A 25878-nucleotide genomic window follows, 5' to 3' on the forward strand; every position below is an offset into this window, starting at 1 on the left:
TCTCCCATTCAGCCTCCCATTGACAACATAGCTTACATTAATAATTAGCTTATATCCATTATTTGTACTATAGTGAACTGCCACAAGCACAATAGAAACTAAGGACCCTTCAGCCTGGCCACAGCACAAACACCCTGGCGATGGGGCAGGACCAGAGCCCAGACTAGGCAGATGTATTAGGGGAGCACAGGGACTGAGAGGAGAAAGAGGAGAGGCCGTGTCACTACTAGATCACACATTTGTACAGGCTAACAGTGGACATCCCTGCTGCTAGTGGCAACTCAAAAGTTTCCTTAAACCTCATGCCCTTTCCAGGTTCTTTCCCTGTTCTTACATGTTTCTCCTAGACCACAGTCTCTTTTTTTCTCCCCCCCGGCCTGCCCTTTTTGGGGGTGTTTTTTTTAGAAATTGCAGGCTATTCCTAAGGCTTGGGATTTACACACACACACACTCCCCTCCAAATAAACATTACCTACTACTTTTGTTTTCTTGCTTTTGCTTTATGTTTTCATTTATTTTATCCTTGTGTTCAACCAATTTTCCTTTTGTGCCTTCAGACTGCTCTTTCTCATACAAACACGCCCTTCACACACTCCTCACCTTACGGTGTCTTTGCTTCACATGTAGCATTTATTCTGTACTTGTCTGGCACACAATTCCCAAATGTCCAACCCTATTGGGAGCTCCCATCTCCCCTGTCCCAATTCTGCTGGGGCTTTGGTAGCTTCTCTTACTATTTTCCCCTTCCGAGGTCCTGATGGAGGTGGCAAAGCCATGTCTGCTTCATTCCCAGATGCTTCAAACACATCTAGGTGCTCTCTCACGGAGCCTGCAAAAAGGTGGAAAGAGTGAATGTGAGGAGCAGCACTTGCCCTCTGATTTTCTATAGCCACCAGTAAAGGCATAACCAGTCTGACACATGGTCTTGATGGCCTGTCACACAGCATGAAGGGCAGATCTAGCTTCCCACCAGACCAGAGCCACCAATTATACATAACAAGCGGCAACATTTCAAATGACTGATCTGGTAGAGCCACACAATCACCATTGACAGCACTACCAAACCCAGCCAGGAAAGCAGAAGCTTCACCCTTCTGCACAGTGATAGAACCTGCCTCTCCCTGCTATCAGAGCCATCCTCAGGGCTCACAGGGCAGAAATATTTTTCCACCAAGAAAAATGCACAAATCTCACCCACTGGTATGTTAGCTAGCTGAATTTCTAGAGCAGGAGTCCTCAAACTACGGCCCGCGGGCCAGATACAGCCCCCCAGGGTCCTCAGTCCGGCCCCCGGTATTTACAGACCCCCCCTGCCCCTGCCAGGGGTTGGGGGGGGGGGGCGGGGAAGGGAACCAAGCAACTGCAGATGACTGCCTGCCACTTCATCTGCATGCCGCCCCCCCCTGTTTAAAAAGTTTCAGGACCCCTGTTCTAGAGGGTACACATAGTTCCTTGATAGCTTCACTGATTTTTATTTTATTTTTTTTACAGTTCAGCTTGCTTCCTTTATTTATACTGCCTGTTCAGTTTTTTAAAAAAAGTGAAACCGTCAAATGCTTTGCTTGTAAGTGGAACATCTCTGCAGTTTGCATTCCAAGTGCCTGGTCTCATTTAAGTCAAAATTAAAGCAGTCTGTGCCACCAAGCACTGGATTAAAGAACTCTCTATGCCCACGTTAACTCCCACAGGCTTCCACTGGACATGACTAGTTAGCATCAGACATCCTTCCCCTCAGTAAAGCGGGGTCATCACCACATCTGGTCACAGGAGGCTCAATAAACTGTAAAGAGTTCAGCACAGATCCCCAGAGCCCTTGGTCCAAAAACAAGGGAGCACCTAGCTTGGGATGGGACATCAGAAAACTCAGTACGCTTCTCCGATCCTCTTTATAGGCTCCAGCCCGGCTGGTTCAGCTGCTGCCTGCAGCATCAGCACAGAGGGAGCTGCCGAAACCATCCCTCCCCAGAGGCTACGGGAACTGGACGTGGCAGGCAGGAAAAACTCCTCCACAGAGCCCCAGTCCCTGGTTGGGGCCAGGCTTGTTACCTGTAGGCAAGGAGTGGAAGCCTCAAGCCTTCTGCCCTCAGCCCTCGCTTAGGCTGCTCCCACAGCTTCCCATGCAGATGAGCGGTGCAGGAGGCGTTATTCCACATTTGCAGTTCGTCACAGGCTTCAAAAGCAGTGCCTGGAAATTGCTCCAAAATGTACTTGATCACACTCCACAATTACTCTGAAAACTGTAATTTGAAGCAGCACAGAGGAACAGAGCGGATAACTCACATGGCTGTACTCAAAGCTCTGAACAGGGTCTAAGTACTTATTGCTGAAGGCTGTTCCTAATGGTTTCTGTGCTGTTAAGGCAATCGGGTAAATAAAAATAGGACAGGATATTTAGTAAAGTATCCTTCAGTGCTGTCCAGTGACTATGCTACAGCTAATAGGAAACAAATGAAATAAAGGACATAGCCTCTCTTTGGAATCACAGCCGTAACTGCCTTGGCTCTGTAAGGGCAGACCAAGAGAGACTGTCATTTTAATGCAGCATGTTTGCACAGAGCTAGCAAATGAGGTGACTAAGACTAAAATATGACAGTGTGTCTGAGGTGGTTGCCATTTTAAAAAACAAAACAAAAAAATCACAACCAAAGCAGCCCACCAAACCAAACAACACAAAAACCACCCCAAAACAATACACAGCCTTTTATTCTCCCTCGTGAATTCTTGGAATAGGCGTAAAAGCCATGGAGTTCTGCCCTCAAATGAAAAGTGGCAAATTCTAGCAAGCTGAAGCGGCCAACAACATAGCAAGATTGATAAACACTGGACTTTTTTCTCAATGGTCAACAAACCCCCCTATGTATCCTAATTAATAGAAAACCTATAGAAACATTTAGATTATTATTAAAGCCTGGAAGGACAGCATTTCTAGTAATCTGGGTCTTAGACCAATATTCAATGTCAGAAGACACCTATAAGCATGCTTGGGATCAAACCATCCAGCTGTTTATCCTTTCTACTGAACTGCTGTTACTGCTGCCTTTCAGAGAAAGGTGTTTCTGGACCCGATCCCCCAAATCAATTCCCAGCTAGCAGTTTTCACTGATTAAATAAAAAAAAAGTATAGGAGGGTCATCCCCCCCCAGGCAAATTAGCATCTAAGTTCTGAACTGAGGACTGATTTGTTGCATGAACATCTGTATACTCCCCAAACCAGCAACAAAAATTCTTGGTTACTTCGGCATACGCAAAGTGTTTCCAGCTGTCCTCCCAGGTTGCTTAATACTCTTCAAGCCAAAACAGATACTCTTCAGGTTTTGTGGGGGTGGGGTTTTTTGTTTGTTTTGCAACATAGTTTGATCTGAGCACCATGTAGTGTTCCTGAAGTGATACTTATAATTAGCCTCTAGCCTCAAAATGGGAACAGGAAATGCTTTGATAAATGAATTGTAAAGGCAGACCAGCTTGGTTCGTCATGACTTGTGGAAATGCATCCGTATCCTGTGCTGACACGCTATTTTGCTTTGCTGCAAACCACACAAGTCTGCATCTCAAGAGGGCAACATATTAGTCATCACCAGTGTCCTTACACAGCCTCTTTACAACCCTCACTGCCTAAAATCGCAGGTGTGCTCTTGCCTTTTCCAGGCTTCAGTTAACCTGTCACCCACTACTGTTGCTCCACTGAGATTACCTGTCAAACCCCAGATTTACATACAAGCCCTGTTTATCACCTACGATAGAAAAAACATCCATCCATAAAAGAAGGCTCAGTAAAGAGACTGAATGAGCCTGGGAACCATCACAAAAAGGCACAGTCCTGTACAAGCAACGTTGCCTGGGAGGCTGAAAGCAGAAGGCTGCTTTAGTGCACACCACAGTGTGTGGTGTGCACGTGCAGAATACATGACTACGCTGCCATTTGCTTTCTTACCGCTCTTCCTAATATCTTGCGCATGTATAGACTGGCATGACTGATACGGATCTATTTCAAGACACCTCATGTCAGGATGGCCAGGTGTCCAGCTCTTGGTGGAGGTCTACAGTGACACATGCCTCACCCCTTGTGCAGACAAGGGCATCTCCTCCAAAGAAGCAAGGCTCGAAAATCAGGACCTCACACAACATATATGCCTTGACAATCTGCACAGCCCTGAAATGAAAGGTAGGCTGAGGTGGACGATAGATAGGTGGTGGTGCCAGAAGCTGAACAACTAGGGAAGAAAGGTCTCTGGGGTAAACCTCCTCTCATTTTACCTGCCTAAAGCATGCCAATGAATGACAGAACTATCTGTGCTAGGTTTGTTCTGCTTTATTCAGCTGTGGGTTCATTTAAACTCACATTATGGCAGTATGGTAAATACATATCTTTTCTTAAAGAAGAGGTAATAAAGGAGCAGGGAGTAAGTCACAAAGCAAATCAAAGGGATGGCTGGGAAAGGGAGAACCAAATCCTCTGCTCAGCACTTTTACCGCTGCTTCATACTTGCCCCATCTGCCTGCTCCTATAGCGAAAGGAGCAGCGGTGAGGGACACATTGGTTGGCCTCGACTCAATATGAAAAGATACTAGGATGAACCACAGGGTAGGGTAATGGGACACCAAAACAGATGTACAAGCACCTAAAAAGTAACACAGCACTAGGAAACAGGCACCTTTTTTTTTTTTCCCCCCCAAGAGCCAGTAGTGGTATACCATTCTAATTCCTTTAAGAGGATAACTGGATAAGTGAAGAAGAGGGAAGTAGGGGATGGGCTGTATCTTAACCTTTTTAAGACCCATAACCCTATTCCATGCAACTTTCCTATAAGCAAACTAGGGAAATACTGTCATGCTGTAATTACCATAAAGCGGGTGGCTTGAACGGGTGTATAAAATACTGCACTTGGAGCCAAATTCTCAACGGTTGACTGTCAAACAAGACAGGTATTTGAACAGGGGTCAATCTTGGGCTTTAGTCTGCTTAGTAGCTTCATTCAAAAATTGGATGACAGAGCAGAGACTTCACATACAAAAGCTGCATGTGACATCATGGCAGGGGTGAGAGAAGGGCATCCCCAGTCCTTCACAGACCAGGTTTAATCAGTAAGTGGGAAATGGGCCTAAAGCTAATGTGACAACATCTCATGAGAACAAAAGTAAAACATTGCCTCTCAGCAAGAGGAATACAAAAGCAATAAAGCAGCCTCCCCGGAGCAGCCGGCAGAGTGACTCAGCGGGGGACGGGGCTGCGCCCCTGCACACCGCAGCTCTGCCCACCCGCAGACCCCAGCCCCTGCCACAGGGCACGGCCTGCTGGCCAGGGACCAACACAGCCTCTCCAAGCCTCCTGCAACACCCAACGTTTAAGAATCCATTATAGATGAGACATACCGAAACAAAGAACAGACAGTATTGTTTAGGCACCTTCCCACACAACCAGTTAATACCTTACAGCCAAGTTATTTAAGCAGCCAGTCATTTCTTGGGCTGGGCCCAGGCTTGGGCATTGAGACTGAAGCTGTTCAGGTGTCCACCCTGCCTGGCAGAACAGCGACAGTCGGCTTGATTCCCTTCTGTTCACAGACAAGAAAAGACAACGCAGTATTACCAGTAGATTGCAACACTACCAGAATCGTTCCCGGTTTGTACTGAAGTACAACAGTAAGTCATAACACATAACACATTAAAAAAGCAGAAGAGAGGTTTATGTACAGCCAAGGACCACTTACTCCAACTTGTAACTGATAAATCAACTGAAATGTATTTATTAGGTACGCATTAACACAAAGTAAATGCAGTAAGATGATAGCTTAGGCTTAAAGGTCAGGTCAGTGGAGCCTTCCCTGGAGAGAGGTTCATTCCTCTAACCAGCTTGTCCCATTTGTCAGCCTACCAGGATTTAAAGATTGGGCAGCAAATTCAAAAACAGATAAGCCAGCATTGTAGCCAATTACTATTAATTTAATACAATGACTACTGCAAACAATTTAACCTAACACAGTCCGATTGGACCTGTCGTTATCTCAACCCTTTGACGCCCCACGTTGGGCTCCAAAAAATACTGTCGTGGTTTAACCCCGGCCAGCAACCAAACACCACCTAGCTGCTCACTCACCACCCCCACCCAGCCCACACCCCCCAACACCACCCAGAGGCGTGGGGAGGAGAATCAGAAAGGAATGCAAAACACATTTATACTGCCTGTTCAGTTTTTTTAAAAAGTGAAAATGCCAGATGCTTTGCTTGTAAGTGGAACATCTCTGCAGTTTGCATTCCAAGTGCCTGGTCTCATTTAAGTCAAAATTAAAGCAGTCTGTGCCACCAAGCACTGGATTAAAGAACTCTCTATAGCCATGTTAACTCCCACAGGCTTCCACTGGACATGACTAGTTAGCATCAGCCATCCTTCGTCTCAATAAAGTGGGGTCATCATTATCTCCACCCACCCTGACAATTGATCAAAAACAACAAAATGTGAACCCCATTACTTTAGGTATTTCAGCATAATCAGTCTGAAGGTTTTGTAAAGGATACTTTGTTGCTGGAGGTGGCTTTCCCAGCAGTGTCTTCATTCTTAAAGAGACAGATTCTTTACATAGCCAACCACTCTCACAAATTTGGCTGCTGCATAAATTCCAGGGGTTGCCCACAATCATTGGATTTTAAGAGCAATACTTTCTGGCCCTCTCTGAAATCTATCATGCTGCCAGCGAGTGATAGGTAATAAATACCTCTTTGGAAGTAGTGGTTTACTTCCTAATAGCCACTGTCCCTTGCATTGTTCTGCTCCCAGTTTCTCCCAGGTTTGCGTTTCTTCTTTGGGTAGATCTTCGTAGAGACGAGTTACATCTGGGAGTTCAGCCTTATCCTGTTCAGTCAGAATCAAGAGTCACTGCTCAAATCACTTGCCATGCAGCAGCTTTTGCTGCTTGATCAGCCAATGCATTTCCTCAAGATACATTGTCTTGGCAGTTGGTATGAGCCTTTACATAAATCACTGCGAATTTGTGCCCTGGGCACTTGCATTGCCTCTAATAATTCTTCAGTTGAAGTTCCATGTGCTGTGGTCTTACCTGAGGAGGTAAGAAACCCACACTCCTTCCATAGCATACCTGTAGCATGACAAGCTCCAAATGCATACTGAGAGTCTGTGTAAAGGTTAACTTGCAGTCCAAGTGCAAATTTTGCAGCCTCAATGACAGCAAACAACTTCTGCACCTTGTGCACCTAGATTGGGAGGTAAAGGTCCAGCCAATAAAACTTGAATCTCTGTGGTAACTGTGTATCCAGTACAGCACCAGCCGTTTTCACAGTATGATGATCCATCTGTAAAAAAACTCAAATCTGGATTACCTAAAGATTGATTTGTTAAATTGTCTTGCTGCTTACTCATTGCGGTTACCCCTTGTTCACAATCGTGATCATCTTTTTCTCCCTCTGTAGCCAGTGGCATTAAGGTAGCTGGATGAAGGCTATTACATCTTTCAAGTCTCACATTGTCTGCAGGTAAAAGCACTACTTCATATTGATGTGCCCTTTATGGAGAAAGCGCTTTTTCTGTACATTGTTTCAGAAGTATTTTCACTTCGTGGGGTACACATACTGTCAGGGGGTGTCACAGGACAGTAGTCTGAGTTCTTTCCACTAACTCAGCAGCAGTTGCTATAGCCTGTATACAAAAGGGGAGTTCCTTTAATTACTGGATCTAGAGTACAAGAACAATAAGCTGTCGTAGACAAAGTTGTCATTTGGATATTGATGCATGGCACTCCTTTTTTGCAAGTCGTATACATAGGTATTCAGTGTCTCTCACACATTCTTCTTCTGTATGACTAGCTAGAAAGATTGTCCACATATTGAACCAAAGTAGAATGTCCCGGAAAAATTAAGTCTTTAAGATCGTTAGAAGGGTTTGCCCATGGTGGTATCTGAGTAAGTATTAAATTAGGCTCTGGAATTATCGGGTGAGGTAACATGCTCATTCACCACACAGAGATCCTAAGCAAATCTATACTCTGGATCCCCATCTTCATCTATTCTGTGCTTACTTACAGGTAAATTTGGGGTATTATAAAGGCTTTGGCATTCTCTGAGAACTCCTCTTTTTTCAGGAAAAATTCAAGTTGTTTTTGAATGCTTGGGATTGTTTCTGCAACAATAGGACACTGTTTAATGGAGGGGGAGTCCCTCCTTTTGTTTTCATTACCACGGGCTCAGCAATAAGCTCACATCCTCACTTGAGGTAATCCACAATTCCCAGGGAAGTGCTTCCAATCCTAATGGTATTTCAAAATGAGGTTTTTTATTTTTTAAAACATGCACAGTTTCAGAACCCATAAGGATTAAGCAAATCCCATCAGGTGCTAGAGATACCAGAGTACTACATTCCTGCAACAGGTCTCTCCCTAATAATGATATAGGTGAATTAGGAGAAATTACGAATCTTCCCCATGCAATTTTCCCAGCTAAAACAATTGGAAGGGGTGTCAAAAAGGTATTTCACCTCCTTGCCTACTACCTCTTTAGCAGTTTTTCTTGTGATAATAAATCAAATAGAATTCCATTTACCTTTGCAGCAGTTTGTCCGTACTCATTTACCTCTATTCCTTCTGGATTCATTCTCTCCTAGGAGCCATCCAGCCCCACCCCACACACACCCCACACACACACAGCGGGACTTTCCCTGGGAGGCCCTTTGGCAAGGCCCACCACTGCCCTGGCACCTCCCCAGCACCGCTCACAGGTGATGACAAGCTCCAGCATGCAGGCAGCCCCACACGTCAGCCTGCAGCCTTCCCACTGTCTCTCTGCATCCACCTTCCCCCATCCCCTCAGGTTCTAGGCCACCTGTAACCCCAACGCCACACACACCCCTTCTCAGCCCTTCCAGGTCCTCCTGGACCCCATTGCTGCGTGCCCAAGCCTCCCGCTTCCCCTCTGTGTCACCTTCCATGGGATGCTTCTGGCTGCATGGACCCCCCTGGCCCTACTGACCCCCACTCACCGCCCCAGTTTCAGCATGTGATGCTCAGCAATGGCCTGGTCTTGCCTTACCCTGTTGGGGTCTGCAGCGGGTCTGCAGACAAGTTAGCTGACTTCAAAGACTTAGCCATGTACCTTTACGACAGCCACAAATTGTCAGGTCTGTAAACAGGGTGTGAAGAACCGGAACTTAGAACCACAGCATACGGGCACCTACAGCAACAGCAAATAGCGAGCAAGAAGAAGGACACAAAAACCTATCAGGGTCTGACACCTGTACTGTCTAAGATATATAAATAGTTTGTATAAACAATAAAGGCCATTTTGCCAGAACCCAGCCACGCAGACATAGTGTTTTTTTCAGTCCGCCTCGACTTGCATCACATTACCCCACTGCAGCAATGTGACTGTCAGGCTTGTGGTGGCTCAGCTTAGCAGCCCCTGGCCCATAGCTGCAGCCCCTGGGACATGGGCATCATCACCAATAGTCCTGCTGGGCACACTCCAGAAACTTGTCAGCCCCAGGCCTTTGGTCCACAGCTGCATCCCACAGAGAACTTGGGCTGCTGGGACAGCAGAGGCATGCCCTGAGGGCATCTTGCCAAAAGCTCAAGGGAGCATTCCAGGATGCACAGGCTGTGAAAAGGCAGGGAGAGCTCTGGAGCACAGCGGTGATGGCAAGGAGGAAAACACCAGCATGTGACAAGGAAAACGGGATATAGATAGAGATATCAGGATATAGATACAGGTATCTCACCACAACCACTCACTGTTACTGTGATGCAGGGGCTGAGCAGAATACTAGTGTATGCACAGTGCTGGCCCTTTGTAGAACACAGCTGACCCACTTACAAGAAGCAGGGTTGTCTTAATGCCCTAACTTAGCCCTACAAAGACTCCTTCCCTCTTCTTTTCATCTACCTTTAGTTCCCACAGACCTTCATTAGGAAGGTTTCAATCAATTGCTGTTGACATACTTGAATTCAAATATTTGTGCTATTCACAGCAAATGCATGGCCGTTCACTCTTTTGATCAAACTGAATTAAAGATTTGACCAGGTATTCTGCATAGCCCCAGGTCATACAAAGGAGCTCACCAGTGCAGGGACCACATGCAGGATGCAGCATAAATTGTACCCAGGGTTCCAACAGGCAAGAAGGAAGGATTTTGCCAGGGCAGAAATTGATCTGACTTTAGAAGCCTTTAAGGGCACCATCTAAGTAAGTGGAAGGCAGGGAGAGGTAGATGAAATGTATCCAAGCAGAACTGTTCTTATGATCCAGAGAGTGAAAAGCAGACTGCACACAGTTATTCATTCATTGTGGATGTTTGGGTTTTTTCCCCTTTCCTGAGGACCGTACAGAAATTTGGTGGTGTATTGAACTCCCATTGCCCACCGCAGTGGTGAGATACCTCAGTGATAGGATCCCCAGCCGTCCTACACATCACTGTCCTCACAGCTCCTTGCTCCCTTCCCGCAGGGAGCAGCTATCCCTGCCCACTTCCCGACACCTTAATCTGGAGGATGGGGAAGACAAGGAACTGGGCTGTAGAGAGCAGTATGTGCTCCCACAGGCAGAACTGCCAGTTGTCCCATCAGACAGAGTGCCTAGCTTCATCAGACCCAGTGATATTTCTTGCGTTCTTACACTATGCGAGATAAATCTTTCATCTCTTCTCAGACTCTGCTACACCTGAGCAATGCATTACCCTACAGCCTGCTATTACACTTTGGCCATTTTTATGGCCAGAGTAATGCAGAAAGAGGTTCTGCCTGTTCACCTTCCTGTCCTATGGTTGTATGTGTCTCTTGACTATCCTTGGGCTGTTCTTCCAGTGTCAGTGCTTTGTAACTTGCCCTTCTGGCTTCTTCGGCCTCGCCTGCTACATGCCGCTTTTCTCCACTGTAAAAGTCATCTTTCAGTGCTGTGAAGCCTTTCTTCTGTGCACAAGTCCCTTACAGTTCTGAAAGTCTCAGAGCAAAAGGGGGCACTCTTGCACCACAGACTCATCTGCGCGAGCTATGCTAGTTCAACAAATACCCGTCTGGAGTTTAAGACCTCTGACCAGTAATCACTCATCAGCAGGTAGTTAATTCTCTGGTTTGCAACTGACTGCCTATGCTAAGAATCCTTCTTGATAAATGGATGGCAAAGACATGCTCCTCGGGTGTGTGTCCTTCCTTAAAGCAGGTTTACACTGTCTCCTACTCAAGGAGAGATTAGCATTTCCATCAATGGCTAAGATGCCTTCAGCCCGTCTCATCCTTCTCTGCCGCTCTTTCTGGTTCCCCCTGCCCAGCCATGCCAGTAAATGGATAGGGGAAAGTGCAATGAACTCCTACAAGGAATTTAAAACTAACCTGTCAATGAAAGGGGGAGTCCGGGGTGCTATTTTTAACCTAACTCATTTCCTGGTCCCACAATCAGTTTAATGCTGCAAAGGTGGTGGGAGCAAATGGCAGCTGTCAAGAAGCATGCCACTGCTGCCAAACACACCATGTCTGTGAAGTGCTGCCTGCACATTTCTCTCAAAGTGTGTGTGCTGTGGGCCACCAAGGACAGGCCCAGGCCAACTCTGCTATGCTTTCATCTCTCCTGGGCAGCACAAGTTTCCCAAAGACCCCTGTGCCCAGCCTGTGGCCTGAGAGCTCTGATGGCCTCTTACCCTGTATACACCTCTCCCTCATTTCTCTCCTTAAGTCTGGCCCATAAACCCAGATGCTACTGTTTCTTTTTGTTCCATACTCGCTGAGGAATGAAAATGTGTTTGAACTGTTACCTCAACTGATCCTTGCGTTTTTTTGGTTGTGATTCTTGCTGCTTGTACCTAGTGCTTCCTTTCGTCTACCTAAGCATAAGCACGGGCATCCACCAGAGGTTACACCCCTGTGTCCTACAGTGTCTTCGGGCTAGGGAAAATAAGGCTTGGGATCACCACCCAGACCAAGCCCAGTTTTCCACTGAGCCACTATCTGTAGCCACTCAGTTTTGCCCCGGGTTCACCACATACAACTTGCTCTTTTGGTGAACTGGCTCTCTAATTGCTCTCTACAATCTGATACTCCCCAGAGTAGAAGGAGCAGAAGTTGAGCTCTTTAGTGACTCCTATGATCATGATGCCCTGCAGCAAGGATGGTCACCTTGGAGGACTCCTGGTTCCTTGTCTCTGTTCCCACTACCTTATTAATTTGCTAAATAATCACACAAGCATAGAATACGGGGACAGTTCTTGGAGCAGAGACCAAACACAGCTCTAGCTCCCAGCCTGAGGGTCTTGTCTGCTCTCTCTGATGTTTCTTTTCTGCACAATGCCATGTTTCAGAGGGAAAGAAGTAGACAGCAAGAACTGTTCCTTCCCCTTTCTCCTAGAAAGACATGGTGTTGTGATTTGAAAAGTTCCTACTTCCTGAAGACGAGAGAATTTGGACTGGCTACCTCACTTCTTGAGCATACATTTCAGTCACTGAACTGAGAGGCACCTGGGGAAGAATGCTGTTGGATGTTAGGAGAAGCCCAGGTTTGACAGTGCACATTACACTGAGAAAACTCCCTGGACCAGGCTATGCATATGGCACAAAGAAACAGTTAGTATCCAGATAATGATTGGACTTAAGCCAGCTCTTCACAAGCCACCCACACTATTCTTACCTGACCTAGAACAGAAATAGGACTTTATGGCATGTTCTCACTGCAAAATAAGCTAAAGCCAGAGAGCTAGCTCAGCATTTGGTCCCCGGTCACTCATACTTGTGTAACTGCTAGCACAGGTTGGCCCCTGCTATGTAGCAATTTATGAGGGCTTTGGCATACCATGGAGCAATAGCACACACTGGGGATCACTGACAACAAACAGGACAGATGAGACAGTATCAGAACTGGTTCCCTGAACCCTTTACAGCCTTCCCTGTGGGTTCTACACTTCAAAACACAGTATACACCCTAACATCATGCTGCGCAACAGGCAACACACACTCTCGAAGCTTACAGTGCTTTCTCCATCTCAGGCGCTCTGAATTGGAAAAACACACATGCAAAAAAAGCTGTGGTGTCTTCCACATCTTAGGGCCAGATGGTCCTCACATGAAACCCAGCAAAACCCAGAGTTAGGAGTCAGATAATGGGGACATGTCCAGTCTGTGCTGCATGGACTCATGGCAAAAAGCAGTTCCTTGCACTGTTCCATTTGGACTACAGATGTAGTCGATCTGAACCAAAAGCTCAAACAATACAATACCAAAGTGCTGCAAAGCATGGCAACAGAAGGGATTTTTTTGCATGACAGTGCAGGGTTCATACCTGTGCTTCCTTTCTCCCTTTCCTGAGCCACCAACAGCCATCCCAGCCATGTCCTCATTCCACACAAGGCGAGACCTGAATATACATACTCTATAAGGAAAGTATAGAGTAACCTGGGAAAGGTAACCTGCACACTCTTATAACAGATTTATAAAATATAATCTTATTGTATTATTTAAGTTAACATAATGAAATAATCACATAAGTGTATAATATATTGTACAAGTATATATAATATGCACTAAATATATAAAATATGTATTGTATAATATGTAATACAAAGTTATGATTTGTTATTTATAAAACATTATCATATCAAATTATCATATTTAATACCTTCATTGAAAATAGAATAATTTCCTTATAATTACATAAGGAAAACATCACCATGGATGTGGGTAAACACTGGAACAGAGGGCAGAGGTTGTGGGATCTCCATCCTTGGAGATGCTCAAAACTTAAATGTCCTGGGCAGCTGGAGAAGACTGTGAGCAAGCTGGTGTGAACGTGCCTGCTTTGAGTTGAGGGTTACATTAGAGCCCTCCAGAAGTCCTGTCCCCATGTTATGTGACTGATTTTTGACCTCTGCCAGCACTGCAGCCACACAATAAACTGCAACACGTACATGCCAAGCAGACTAGAGGTTGCTCAAGTCTTCTGACATACATGTTTCTCCACAATACATCTCATATTTTGTGATGTAAGTTGCAAATGAAGGAGAAGAGCAAGAGTTAAATATCAAGGATCAGATGTTAAATCCTGCCTGCTCAGTTGCTGGTATCAGAATGATTTGTAACTGCATATTCACCCTTAACAGCAGACATACTTTGTGCCAGTGTACTCTACAAGCAAATAATCAGCATGGTCAAAAGCAGCTAAGGTTGTTCCCATTTGATAGTAGTAGTTCTTGCAAATAAAAGTCCTTATCCTACTGGTAATACATAGGCAAGTCCCCAGCTAGACTTTGTGAAGTACAAGATGAGACCCTGCGTTAGCGGTACTAACCAGGCAATGAGGTCAATATAGGATAATGGGAAAAAATGAACTCTGCTACAACTAAATGTCATGTTGATAAATGCAACTGCACGGGGTTTATAAACAAAATTAAACTTAATTTGCTTTACAGTAGCTAATGTGCCGTTAATTCAAAACCCACAGAATAACTCACTGGACACAGTTAATAGTCAACAGACCACATAGGCCAGGCTTTGAAAGCATTTAATATTCACTGAAGAGCTGCTTGTATCCAATTATAACTCACTACTTGCCATCTTAATAATTTAAATCTGTCCACTCTTTAGAGAAAAAAAAAAAAATCACTAATCAAAGACATGAATGCACCTTTTGCTTTTGACAGCATTAAATCAAAACTAAATGGTAGATCTTGAATGAGTTACTCTGCAAGAATAAAGGCATTAATGAGGTAATTTCATTATAGAGGCTCATCCAAGCCTATGTGAAAACAAGGGAAGTAAATGGAGAGGAAAGCCACCGAGGAAATTAGGGTTCCTTCCACACTAATTAATGTTTTGGGGCATTTAGTACAGGCACCAAATTAACTGCTCCAAAGAACTCCATTGAAAAAAAAAAAATACATTGTTGCCCTGCCATGTAATTAGAAGACAGTACAAGCAGAACACTTAATGAGTATAAAGCCAGCCTTTAACTTACTCTGCACAGCTTCTGAAAACACGCCATTGTGGAGGCCTAAGTTTAAGGAAGCACTAGGCATACAATATAGGATTGTTTAGGTCCTTCTGTTCCGTGAGCTGTAAACAGGTAGCCCTGAATGAGGGACTCTTGAGACTCCTGGGAGACCCAGCTTCCCAGGAGGGAAAAAGAAGAAGAAGAAAGGGGAGGGGGGAAAACAACAAAAAAAAATGTCTTAAATGCTGCATCCACAGAGAAGAAAAGAAGGTGAATAGGCCCGGCACAGCCAACACAGTAAATGCTCACTGCTGTCTTAAGTGATTACACGGTGTTATGCCACTCCCTCTCATTGAATTATCTTTACACTGCTTTTGTCTCCTCTAATTGGAGCTGATGAGGTGCTAATTGGTTGCTTTTTTAAAAAAGCACTATTTAAGCACTAGCAAACAGAGTAAGACAGCGTGAGTGGAGTTAATGAGGACTTAGGGGGAAGCCTGCCCACCTGCCTGCCCGTCTTCCCGCCTGCCTCACAAAACCAAACCCAGCCCGCCCACCCGGTGCTGGGTGCGAGCGAAACCGTGAGGGGAGATGGCTGGATGCCGGTGAACGGTAGTGCGGGGCTGAGTTCTGTGACAAGAGGGGCTGCGCCGGGAGTCACGGGGCGTTCTGCTGCGGCCGCTGCCTGCAGCCGTGCTGCCGTACACCGGCAGGGTTAAAGAGCTCTGCGCTCCGCCTGGGCAATGGTGCCTGCCCCCGGCCCGGCCCTCTGCCGGGAAAAGTGGGGGGCGGTGCGGGCGCGAAGCCGGCCCGGCTCCGGTTTCCGCTCCACGCAGAGGCGGCCGAGGCGAGGCCTATGCCCGCTCCCGGGCGCGGGCCCGGGGAGGTGTCTCCTCGCCAGCAATTTAGTACCTTTGCTTTTAAATCGAGGTGCGCGCTGGTCGGACGCAGACTGAGCATGGGCGCCAGTCCCGCAGCCGCCACCCCCGGCGGGAGAAGCGCTGTGCGGCGGCACCGGGCCCTGGCCCGGCCGGCAGCCATCGCCCGCACGCGCGCTCGGTGCAAGGCAGGGGCTGGCACCGGCAGCGCGCCGCGGCGGCGGGGGGGAGCACCGAGACCATCGGTGAGGCGTCTGCCACCGCGCTCCGGCGACTACGGCCATGGCCGGCCTGAAGGTACTGGCGGGTATCGGGGGACGCTCCTCGGTGGCCCCGTTTCCAACACACGGGCCTGCGCTGAAAAACAGACCTGTAAAGCACTGCCTTTGAAAGTGTTAGAATGCTTAGTCTTTTGGTAATTTTGTGTTTTGAAAATGTTCTTAGTATAGATAGTTATTTTGGGTATGTAATTAATAACTTTCACAATGTTTTCAATTAGAACTCGGATGCAGAAACACCCTGAATATTTTGGAGCCCATGAAGAAAAGGATGACTGTTTTTAAAATGCTTTCATAGTTCGACTTTTTTTTTTTTGCCAGCTTTTATGCAAATTATTGTGATTAGCGTATATAGCCTTAAACCTGCTGCTACTACAACTGGATCCAGAAGTCCTAGTTTTGCCATACCCGTATCCATTTCCTAAAAAAGGTTTGGAGTGACATCAGGTACTCTCTCTGGACATCACCCACGCTCTGTAGGTGGGCTGCCTCCCTCGCGCATTCCTGCACCACCGCTGAAGTTCCCTGCTATACTGAAAGTACTTAGAGCCCTACTAGGGGGAGTACAGAGAGTATCTGGTCTGTTGTTGATGTTCCCTGGCAATACACAAAAACAGACCTGCAAGCTTTTTGAAAATGACACTACAAATGCCTGTGTTAAACAGTCTCCTGCCGTTTCTGAATTTGTTTATGCATAGTCTACCCAGGCATGTGGGCACAGAATGCTTTTTCAGTACCTGCTAGGCTGCGTGTTTTACAAGTGATACCTTCGTGGCTCCAGGAAGAGCTTGCCCAATGATGACAAATTTGTCTTCTCTGTCACGGACACAGTACTACCAGGCAATACTCAAAATTATTCCAAGACTTCTCTGCTGTGCAGTTTCATAGTGGACAAAAAGAAGAAAGTGGAGCTGAAACTATTAAAATCTACAGTCAGCTCAAAAAGACAATACACCTTTTATCAAAAGAACTCAGATGGTCTGTTGATGCTGAAGAGAAATAGACAGTCCCTCACTTCTGGTTGTGTTTTTTTTTTTCCCTTTCCTTTCTTGACAAAATTTATTAGTTCGCAAACAGCCAATTACTTGGGTATGTGTTTACGCTTGGTAATTTGTACCCCCATTCACATTCTAAACCGGATTCCTTTCACTGTAATGCATGGTCACTTGCTTTCCTTTCCGTTGCCATGAAAACGAGGGATTTCTTGCTGGCTGGTAGAAAGAAATTTCCAAGTTAACATAGTTACAATTAATTCCTCTAAACGTGTTCCGAGAGCCATCCACCCATAAAATAGGCAACAGAGCAGAGCTCCCTGCTTTAAGAAGTCCCAAAAGATGCAGAGCTGAAAAAAAACCCCAACTTTGGATCCCTTAAGGCTAATTGAGCAAATATATATATTTTTTTTTCCTTTTGTGATTCATGCACTTGAAAATCTTCATGTGTTTTCCAAGGTAGGTATTATTGTGCCCAGAGAGATCTGCACTCCTGTTCCTGCTGCCTGCTATGCTCTTACAGAATGCTTGCAGGAGGTAGTCCCTCGGGTTTCCTTTGTTTCCCATGGGATTAACAGCTTCTGGTTTACCACAAGCCAGCGTGACAAGAGTTGTGAAATTGCATGCCGTGCATGCTCAGATGTAATCCTTAAACAGGTTCTACCCTTTTTCCACTTTCCCCTCCACTTTTTGCCTTGCTGCTGTTGGGAATGATGCTTCCCAGGCTCCCTCCCTTCCTAACGAGCACAGCCAATTGTGCACCAGCTTAAATAGGTGTGACCTTCATTTTCTGAATGTGAAGGTGATCCTATTATTAAAGAACAAAGAGGCAAGAGGGCTGGGGTCCTTCCCAGCTCCTCGTGTTCACAGCTGAGTGGTGGCTTCATGATGCTGTCTGCTGCTTCATCAGCTACAGCTTAGGGGCACATGCAGGGAATGAATGCAGCCCTTCCACACCTGAGAAGGGGGGAAGGTAGGAACCAGTTACCTGAGCCCATGGGATGGCATATCTCATCAGCCCTGCTAATAAGAGGACTAAAGGTGCCTTAAACACCCTCCTCATCTCACCTGCAACCTCTGAAAGTGAAAAATTGCTGTTTCCAGAACAAATACCTTAAAAGTATCACTGAAGGCTCTGAAAATACACAAAAGTTGGAAAGAATCCTTCCTGGGGAAGGGTGGACAGGTTTTCACCCCTGTCCTTTCAGGCCCCTGTTCTGTCTAGGCTGCAGGTGCATTAGGCCACCAGCTGCATGCCGCGTGCTGTGGCCCGAGACACCACAAGCACAGCGAGCAACTGGAAAAGCTACAGGACTGATGGCAATGCAGTGAGCCAGACTCACTGGATTTAAAGGAAGGCATAGGGATCGGGTGGCCTGAAATTGATGAAAGCAAGAGAAACAGCATAATGTCAGCAGAGTGCACAAAGCAAAAGACACCTGATTTTTCTGGCCCCACCTTCTGTTCATACTCATTGGCTATGCCCAGCAGGGCTGTACTTCATAAGCTGAGGCAGTGCTTGTGTGTGGGCTACTGCCTTCTCCAGAGTTCAAGTACAGCATCAGGCAGGGCACTACTGTTAGAGCCTACTACTCCTTTGGGTTGTGATGGTTGGAAACTAATGTGCATACTACTAATAAGGAACATGCTTGACAGCTTAGGGGTCCAGTTCTATGGGATACTGCAGGTACCACTAGTCACAAGCTTGGCACTCTAGAAGGAGCAAGCAGCATCTGAGAGAAAGGCGAGAAGGGGCTCCTTTGATGCAAGATCAGTTATGTTCACTAAAACGATTCTGGTAACAGAGAATAAAAATGCAATGTTGGGAAATGCGTGTGACCTCTTTCTTTTTTTAATGCTGAAAGAACTAAGACATCTCTCCGTCCTTTAGGCCATACTTGATGCTAAAAATATGAGCTGTGTGAACCCATACTAAAATAGTTGCTATGTAGGCTGAAACAGGCTTTGTAGCTTTCAGTGTGACTGAAGAAAGATCAGGGAGATGTAGCCAAGGTCAGTGGGAATCAGCTGCAAATGGAAGATGTGGGCTTTGAATGCAATCAGGAAAAATACAGCCTGAGTCTAAGTGGGATCAGCTGAGCAGGGGTAGGGTGTACAAGTGTGGCTGGCCAAGGAAAGTTGGGGATGGACTCTGGAATCTTCCTGTGGGGACTCATGTGGCAGGCCAGTGCAGCGATGGGGAAGGCTGGGGCAGCCCAGTCGGCCATGCTGTGTGTTTTCTGTGTTGGGAGCCCTAACATCCTAAATCCTTGGACCTGGCCAGTCATTTGACCAGGATGGTATGAGTGTGTTTCCCTTGAATTCTGAACATTTCTTCCTTCTATGGGCTATTGTTCCCAATAAAACTAAATTAAAGGGAGCTTTTATCTGACTGGTTATTTCTCTGGGTACTAAAATCATTGAGAACTCCTTCCTGCTGACATATAAAAATTAAATGGGAAAAGCATGCAGTACACATACTTGTGATGAAAATTTTCTGGGTGGTTCTCCATCCATCAGCTGATGCTTTAAGGATCATTCCTTATATTGTCCTCCCCATTGAGACTGACAGTGGTATTGCATTGGAGAAACAATTAAGTATCTGAACACAAGTTCAGCTGCTGAGGGAAGGCCTGTTGTCAGGAGGCAGATAAATACACTGGAGAAAGTAAAAAAGAAAGATAAGGGAGGTAAGGGAAAGCAGATGAGAGAACGGAAGATGTCGCGACGGAGGGAAGACACAGTCACTCAATATGAGTGATCAGCAGACTTCGTTTATTGTCCCTTACAGTCACCTTTTATGCCTTGTTATAATTAGCTCATACATATTACAAAAGTTAAGCTCATTATTGGTTAGTTGCCTAAATACCAAGCCCGCCCCTAGTTTCTCTTCTGTAGTTTTCTGTTCCCACCTGCAACATTCTTTTCCCACCAAAATCTTCCTGTTACTGTGTAACAAGGACAGCCAAGGACAGTGTATTTTGCTTTACTTCAGATAAGCTGAGAGCGATGTGCATTTTTGTCCAGCCAGCTGGACTATGTCTATGTGACCCTTTTCAGCTAGCCAGTTATCCACAATTCCCCCGTTTTTATTTTGGGCGACACAGGCTTGGTTGACCATTTTCAATAACAGCGTTTTAACACAGGAAAATACACAGCCAACTTATAAAATCTCAGTTCAGAAGTATAATTCCTGAAATACTTGAAAAATAAAGTTAGCTTGACGCTTTAATTTAGATGCTCTTTCTGTTCCAGTGATATAAAAAGTTTAAAAAATTCAAAGGTAATTTTAAAGTTCTGAACATGGACTAATGCAAGCTCAAAACCCCAAAAGAAACCAAACTGATGTTTGACTAGGAATATTTGCAAATATTTTAGTGGAAAATCCCTGACCATTAACAATTTTCTGTCCAAATAACAACTGCCCTTATGCAACCAACCAGTCCATACAGTTTCTGAAGAATTCCTCATTGATATCAAAGAATTAACAAAGGGAAAAAATTAGTTCTAAGCTATATACATTCATAAGGGGATTTTTCAATAGTTACATACAGATTTACACACTAAGCCATAATGGCTTGTAGGTGATACACACAGGAAGAGTACGTTGCTTATCTGTCTGAATGTCTATGCTAAATTTGACAACTGTGCCACAAGCCAAGCCTACATGGGTGCTGTGTGTTATGCACGTTCCTTAACAAACAGAAGTATAATAGACAAATTCCCAAGATCTAGTCCCCAACCTAATTATATTATTTTGTAGCCAATTAAGGAAAATAACACAAATGTGCATATCTACATGTGCACACACCTTTTAGTTCAGAACCGATCTGTGATAAAAGGCCTTAGCCTTATGGCATCATCGAATCTTAACGAGTACAGTAATTAAAAATGCAGTCTTACTGTAAGTGCGATTTATGCTGACATTCCCTCAAATGCTACACGTGAGTATTTCTCACTCAACTGCCTCAAGTTAAAATAGTAGTATTCGTTAATATGTATTAAAAAATCATTAATTCTCTACAATAGCAGTTGACTTCCATAACACTATGTAAGCAAAAGAGGCCTAAGATGGGTTTTCTGAATGCTAACAATTTATTTTAGACTGTCTAAACTCAGGTCTTGAAAGATTTCACTCTGCCAGACGTAGAAACACTGTTGCACTCCAGTTGTGATATCCCTTTTCCCAAGTTGTCACATGCACATCTCGCTCAAGCAACATTATTGTCAAAGTTTCTCTCTGCTACATAAAAGCATATTGCACTTGTAGATATAAAAGACAGCAGCCTTACTTAGATTATTACCTTATTACCTCATAACTCTTAGTATACCTTGTATCTCTGATTTCATCACTTCAAAAATTCACCAGAAGCAGATAAAACCACAGCCTCAGACTAAACTACACCTTAACTGCTGATTCAAATAAAGGCATTCTCTTCAGATATGCCTAATGCTTACAAATAATTTTGGCTGGTTTTGATCAAAAAAAACTTATTACAATAATGATCAAAAATAATAATCCCGTTTGCAAAATGCCTTTAAGCCAGCCTCCTAGTCCCAACCAATTTCCACATTCAGAATACAGCATAAATACAGAATACAGAATAAATTATCTCCATCAAGGCAAAAAGGCTTCTCTTTAAGCACAGAGATGTTTGCTAGGTCAAGGCAGAAACCCATTTCTTGTAGGGGACATCTGAAGCACTTTTTTTTTTTTTTGGGGGGGGGGGTTGGTGGGTTTGTAATCAATTCCGTATTTTTCCTTGAGAAGCTTAAGCTGTTCCTCTTGTTTCAGGAGTGTTTCCAACTCTGATTTGTCGACTAGGTCCGTATTTCCCAAAGATATCCTACATTTCCTCCGCTGTGATTTCATACGGCAGGTTCCGAATATAAAGGACCCGACTGACCTCTGGGGGCAGCCGGATGTCAGCTCGCTTGGCCGCTTGCATCGCCATGGCGCCGATCGGAGGGGGGGGGGTGCCGCCTCGGAGAGAAACCGCGGCCGGGACGGGGCCTGCCGGGCTGCGCCGCCGCTCGCCGCTGCCGCGGGGGACCCGGATGCTACCCCATACGCTAATAACCCGGGTAATGCCTTTTTACAGTCTATGTCCCGAACGCTCCGCTTTTCTAAAAAGCATATGAGCGAATCGTACGTCGCTTGTCTCTCCGTACCGTCGTCAGCGCTGTTGCAGCCTTTGCGAGACTTCGGCGACGCGTGGCCGGCGGGACCCTCTGTAGGTGCTCCCGGGCGCGGGGACTGTGCCCTTCCGCCTCCCGCGCTGCTTTCAGGACCGGTACCCGAATCTCCGTCGAACCGTGGCTCGCAGGTTCAGCCCTCTCTAGGGTCCCTGTTCGGGCGCCATTTGTCGCGACAGAGGGAAGACACAGTCACTCAATATGAGTGATCAGCAGACTTTGTTTATTCTGTCTTACAGTCACCTTTTATGCCTTGTTATAATTAGCTCATACATATTACAAAAGTTAAGCTCATTATTGGTTAGTTGCCTAAATACCAAGCCCGCCCCTAGTTTCTCTTCTGTAGTTTTCTGTTCCCACCTGCAACATTCTTTTCCCACCACGATCTTCCTGTTATTAGTAACAAGAACAGCCAAAGACAGTGTATTTTGCTTTACTTCAGATAAGCTGAGAGCGATGTGCATTTTTGTCCAGCCAGCTGGACTATGTCTATGTGACCCTTTTCAGCTAGCCAGTTATCCACAGGAAGAGGCAGAGGCAAGGCTCAAAGTCTGGGGTAGATATCTAACAAGCAAAAGGGATTCGTCACACAGACAGAAAATTGGTGGTTTGAGCTGTGCTGTGCTGAGGATCACATGAGCAGTTCCCCCAGAGGCTGCACTCAGGAAGCCAAAGTTCAAAGCCAGGGATGCTTCCATGTTTTTCATGGTTCAGTTCCAGGTCATTTCATTGAAAAGATTCCAAATTTGACAACTTCTAATGTTCAAAGGGGCTCAGACATTTTTAAATCCAGTCAGTTCATCCCTGCTTGAGATAAACATGAAAACAATTATTCATTTTAATAAAACTCAGCTCAGAAATAGCCATTCAGAGCCACTGAAGGGTGTTAGCAGGAGGTCTCTCACTAAAGAGGGAAGTGAGGTTCAGTTTTTTAAATGTTTCATAAAATCAGGGAAGAGCTGGCTGAATGTTGTCACTCTGCAGCCCTAGAGCTGAGTAAAGCCTAAAAGAAGGTAAGTATGAGACAAAGGATGAATCATAGAGTGACACAATATCTCAAGTTGGAAGGGACCCATACAGATCATCAAGTCCAATTCCCTGCTCCTCACAGGGCTATCTAAAATTAAACCATATGACTAGGAGCATCATCCAGACACTCCTTGAACTCTGACAGGCTTAGTGCCCTGGCCACTTTCCTGGGGAGCCTGTTTCAGGGGCCAACCACTCCCCCAGTGAAGAACTTTTTCCTAATGTTCTGACAGCTTTACACAGGTAGTAACCTCTGCCAGGACTAACCTCAGGAAGAAATGAGTGTCCAGCATGTGTTAGCAATGGCAGTTTACATAAACATTGACAGCTTCACACTGAGAAGCTGTGAAATCCATGAATGATGACTAAAGTAATTTTAGCTTTTAAAAAAAAAAGAGGTTTGTCAAGCGTCATTGTTTTGGACTTCTCCTGACCTCACTTAGCAGAATGGTCCCACTGCCTGTAACCTTTGTCTCCAGTATTTTCAGCGATAACTAGCTTTGTAGGCACTTGTTTTCCATCATCAAATCATTAAATGGTAATGCAATTGTTAGTTTCGTTTTGGTTCTAATACATTTTGCAGCCAGTAACCATTCCCAGTTCATTAACTGACTGACCTCAGCATTAACACCCCCTCTGCTAGGGTTGCCTTGGAAACAAAGCTTCCTGTGCGTAATCCAAGCTTATCTAGCTCTTTATCCTACATGTGACCCTTAATTACTTGCTAAATTAGAATGGTTTTCTGAAAATCACAAGAGGAGGTTAATATGTTCTTCCAGAGCTGGTCAAGCTAAGATGACACTAAATTCACAGGGAATTCAAATTACATGATCCCTGAAGGCGTCTCTTTCAGAAGGAAGATGAACTTTCCCAATGGGAGGCAGTGTGCCATGATAATGCTCCTGTCACTCACTTTCCTTGCCCTGCTTGTCCAGCTACAGCTTAATCCAGTATGAACAATGTAGTAAGTAAATATCAGGTTGACTAATTATGGTGCAAGATTCAGTAACCACTTGTCTTCTGCAATTAACATTGTAATTGAAATTAAGTAATACACTTCACAGACAGATTTCTGGACTAGGAGGAACAAGAAAGAATCCTCAAGGCTGGAACAGGGAAATTAAGAAAACAATAACAGGGGTCAAAATATTAATTGTCTCTTTGGAAATTGAGGTACATTTTAAGAAACTCTTCAGCCAAAAAGAAAAATTACTCTATTACTTCCAGATTTCTTGGAGTAGAGATGAAATCACATTGGTTTGTCAGAATATTGCTTACAATTTCTGAAAATACACCTTTCCTTCACTGCTTTGATAAATGGAAATTGTGAGAAAAGGTGATGCTTTCTAGGATGCCCAGTGGTTTTCCTCTCCATTTTTTCCAGTTTCACATTACTTAAAGGAGACTGCGTCTTTTGCTTGCGAGAACAGCTTTATAATGCTGTGCTAAGGCTAAAATGCTATCACATGGTCTCAGAAAAAAATAAAACCTCCGTGTATCCCAACTGGAGAACATAGGCCAGGCTGAAGAAACTCCTTGGTAGAGCCAAAAACCAGACTAGTCTCCTCACTGTGCGCAGCTGGCCCAGCCCTTGGCACCTCTGCATCAGTCCAAGCTGGACTTAACCACACCATCTTGTTTGCAGAGGTGCTCTGAGGGTGACTTTCCCAGGGGAGGCACTCCGGCGTTACAGACACAGTTTAGGGCATACATCTGTCTTGACAGACCAACACTGAGCCATTCAAAAGCAGCACTTACAAGTTGCTCACTTGTGCTCCATCTTTTATTGACATAGCACAAGGTAAATTTTGTATTGCTTTTATACTGTCACCTAAATCTGTAATTGCTCTCTTTACTACCTTACATGCAGGGCACAATCATATTTCTGAAAATAAATAGTCTACGGATGTGTCAGTACTTTATCACTCACCTCTCAATGTGCTCTGGATCTCAACCTGCTCCGAGGACGCAATACTGTTTACTTTGCTGCCTTTACAGTGGTCTGTGTCAAGCTTGCAGCCTGCCCAGGAAATCCTGCAGGCAAGACCCTAGCAGGAATGGATCCTTAATCACCATCTGACGGTAACAGAAATGCGCCCTTCGGACAAACACAGTCTGTGCTGCCTATCTGTGCCTATCTCTGTGGTTCCCCTTCATGCTGTGTATTTGGGCAAACGTGCCTGGTCAGCTGTTCACCACAATCGCCTTGTGGAAATACCTTTCCTTGTGCAGGGCTTCCTTCTCCAGGGAACAGCATTCTGTGTCATAAGTCAGTGGAATGCCACGGTTTCACAAAGCTCACTGGAACAATATGATTTAATGGTTCTTTTCCATCTGACATATATACTGCCTCTCTGCTGAGCTGCAGCACACTTGGGCCCTTGCAGATCCATTTTCCCATACAGATGTCACAGAAAAGGAGGAGAAAGGCAGCTTGAGGTTGGCAAAAACATTAGCCCTGGAACAAGCTGCTGTCTTCCTCAGGTCCTCCAAAAGTTCATGCTTCTGACCTTTTTGGGTAGTGATAGAATCCCTGGGTTCTGTGTTCTGGAGATGTCAACATCTATATCATTACTGATGTAGCATTTTCACCAGGAG

The 25878-nt window shown here is 45.2% G+C and overlaps 1 protein-coding gene and 1 long non-coding RNA gene across 5 annotated transcripts in view; one reads left to right on the forward strand and one right to left on the reverse strand.

Annotated features, from left to right (window-relative positions):
• Positions 1-4668: 4668 nt before the first annotated feature.
• Positions 4669-7572, reverse strand: LOC119140812. Its single transcript, XR_005101727.1, has 2 exons — positions 6711-7572; positions 4669-5552 (listed from the first exon to the last, which is right to left on the reverse strand). It is a non-coding gene; the product is annotated as an uncharacterized LOC119140812 (long non-coding RNA).
• Positions 7573-15850: 8278 nt separating this feature from the next.
• The window catches only part of LOC119140795 (protein ERGIC-53-like), a 39246-nt gene continuing 29218 nt past the window's right edge, over positions 15851-25878 (forward strand). For all 4 annotated transcript variants that reach the window (XR_005101720.1, XM_037372393.1, XM_037372392.1 and 1 more), the window contains exon 1: positions 15851-16082. Coding sequence is in view for 3 of the 4 variants with exons in the window: in XM_037372393.1 (XP_037228290.1) it covers positions 15866-16082 (217 nt within the window). In the remaining variant the exon portion in view is untranslated. The remainder of the gene's footprint in view (positions 16083-25878) is intronic.

Source organism: Falco rusticolus, chromosome W (assembly GCF_015220075.1).
Source record: "Falco rusticolus isolate bFalRus1 chromosome W, bFalRus1.pri, whole genome shotgun sequence".
In the NCBI taxonomy this organism is placed as follows: Eukaryota; Metazoa; Chordata; class Aves; order Falconiformes; family Falconidae; genus Falco; species Falco rusticolus.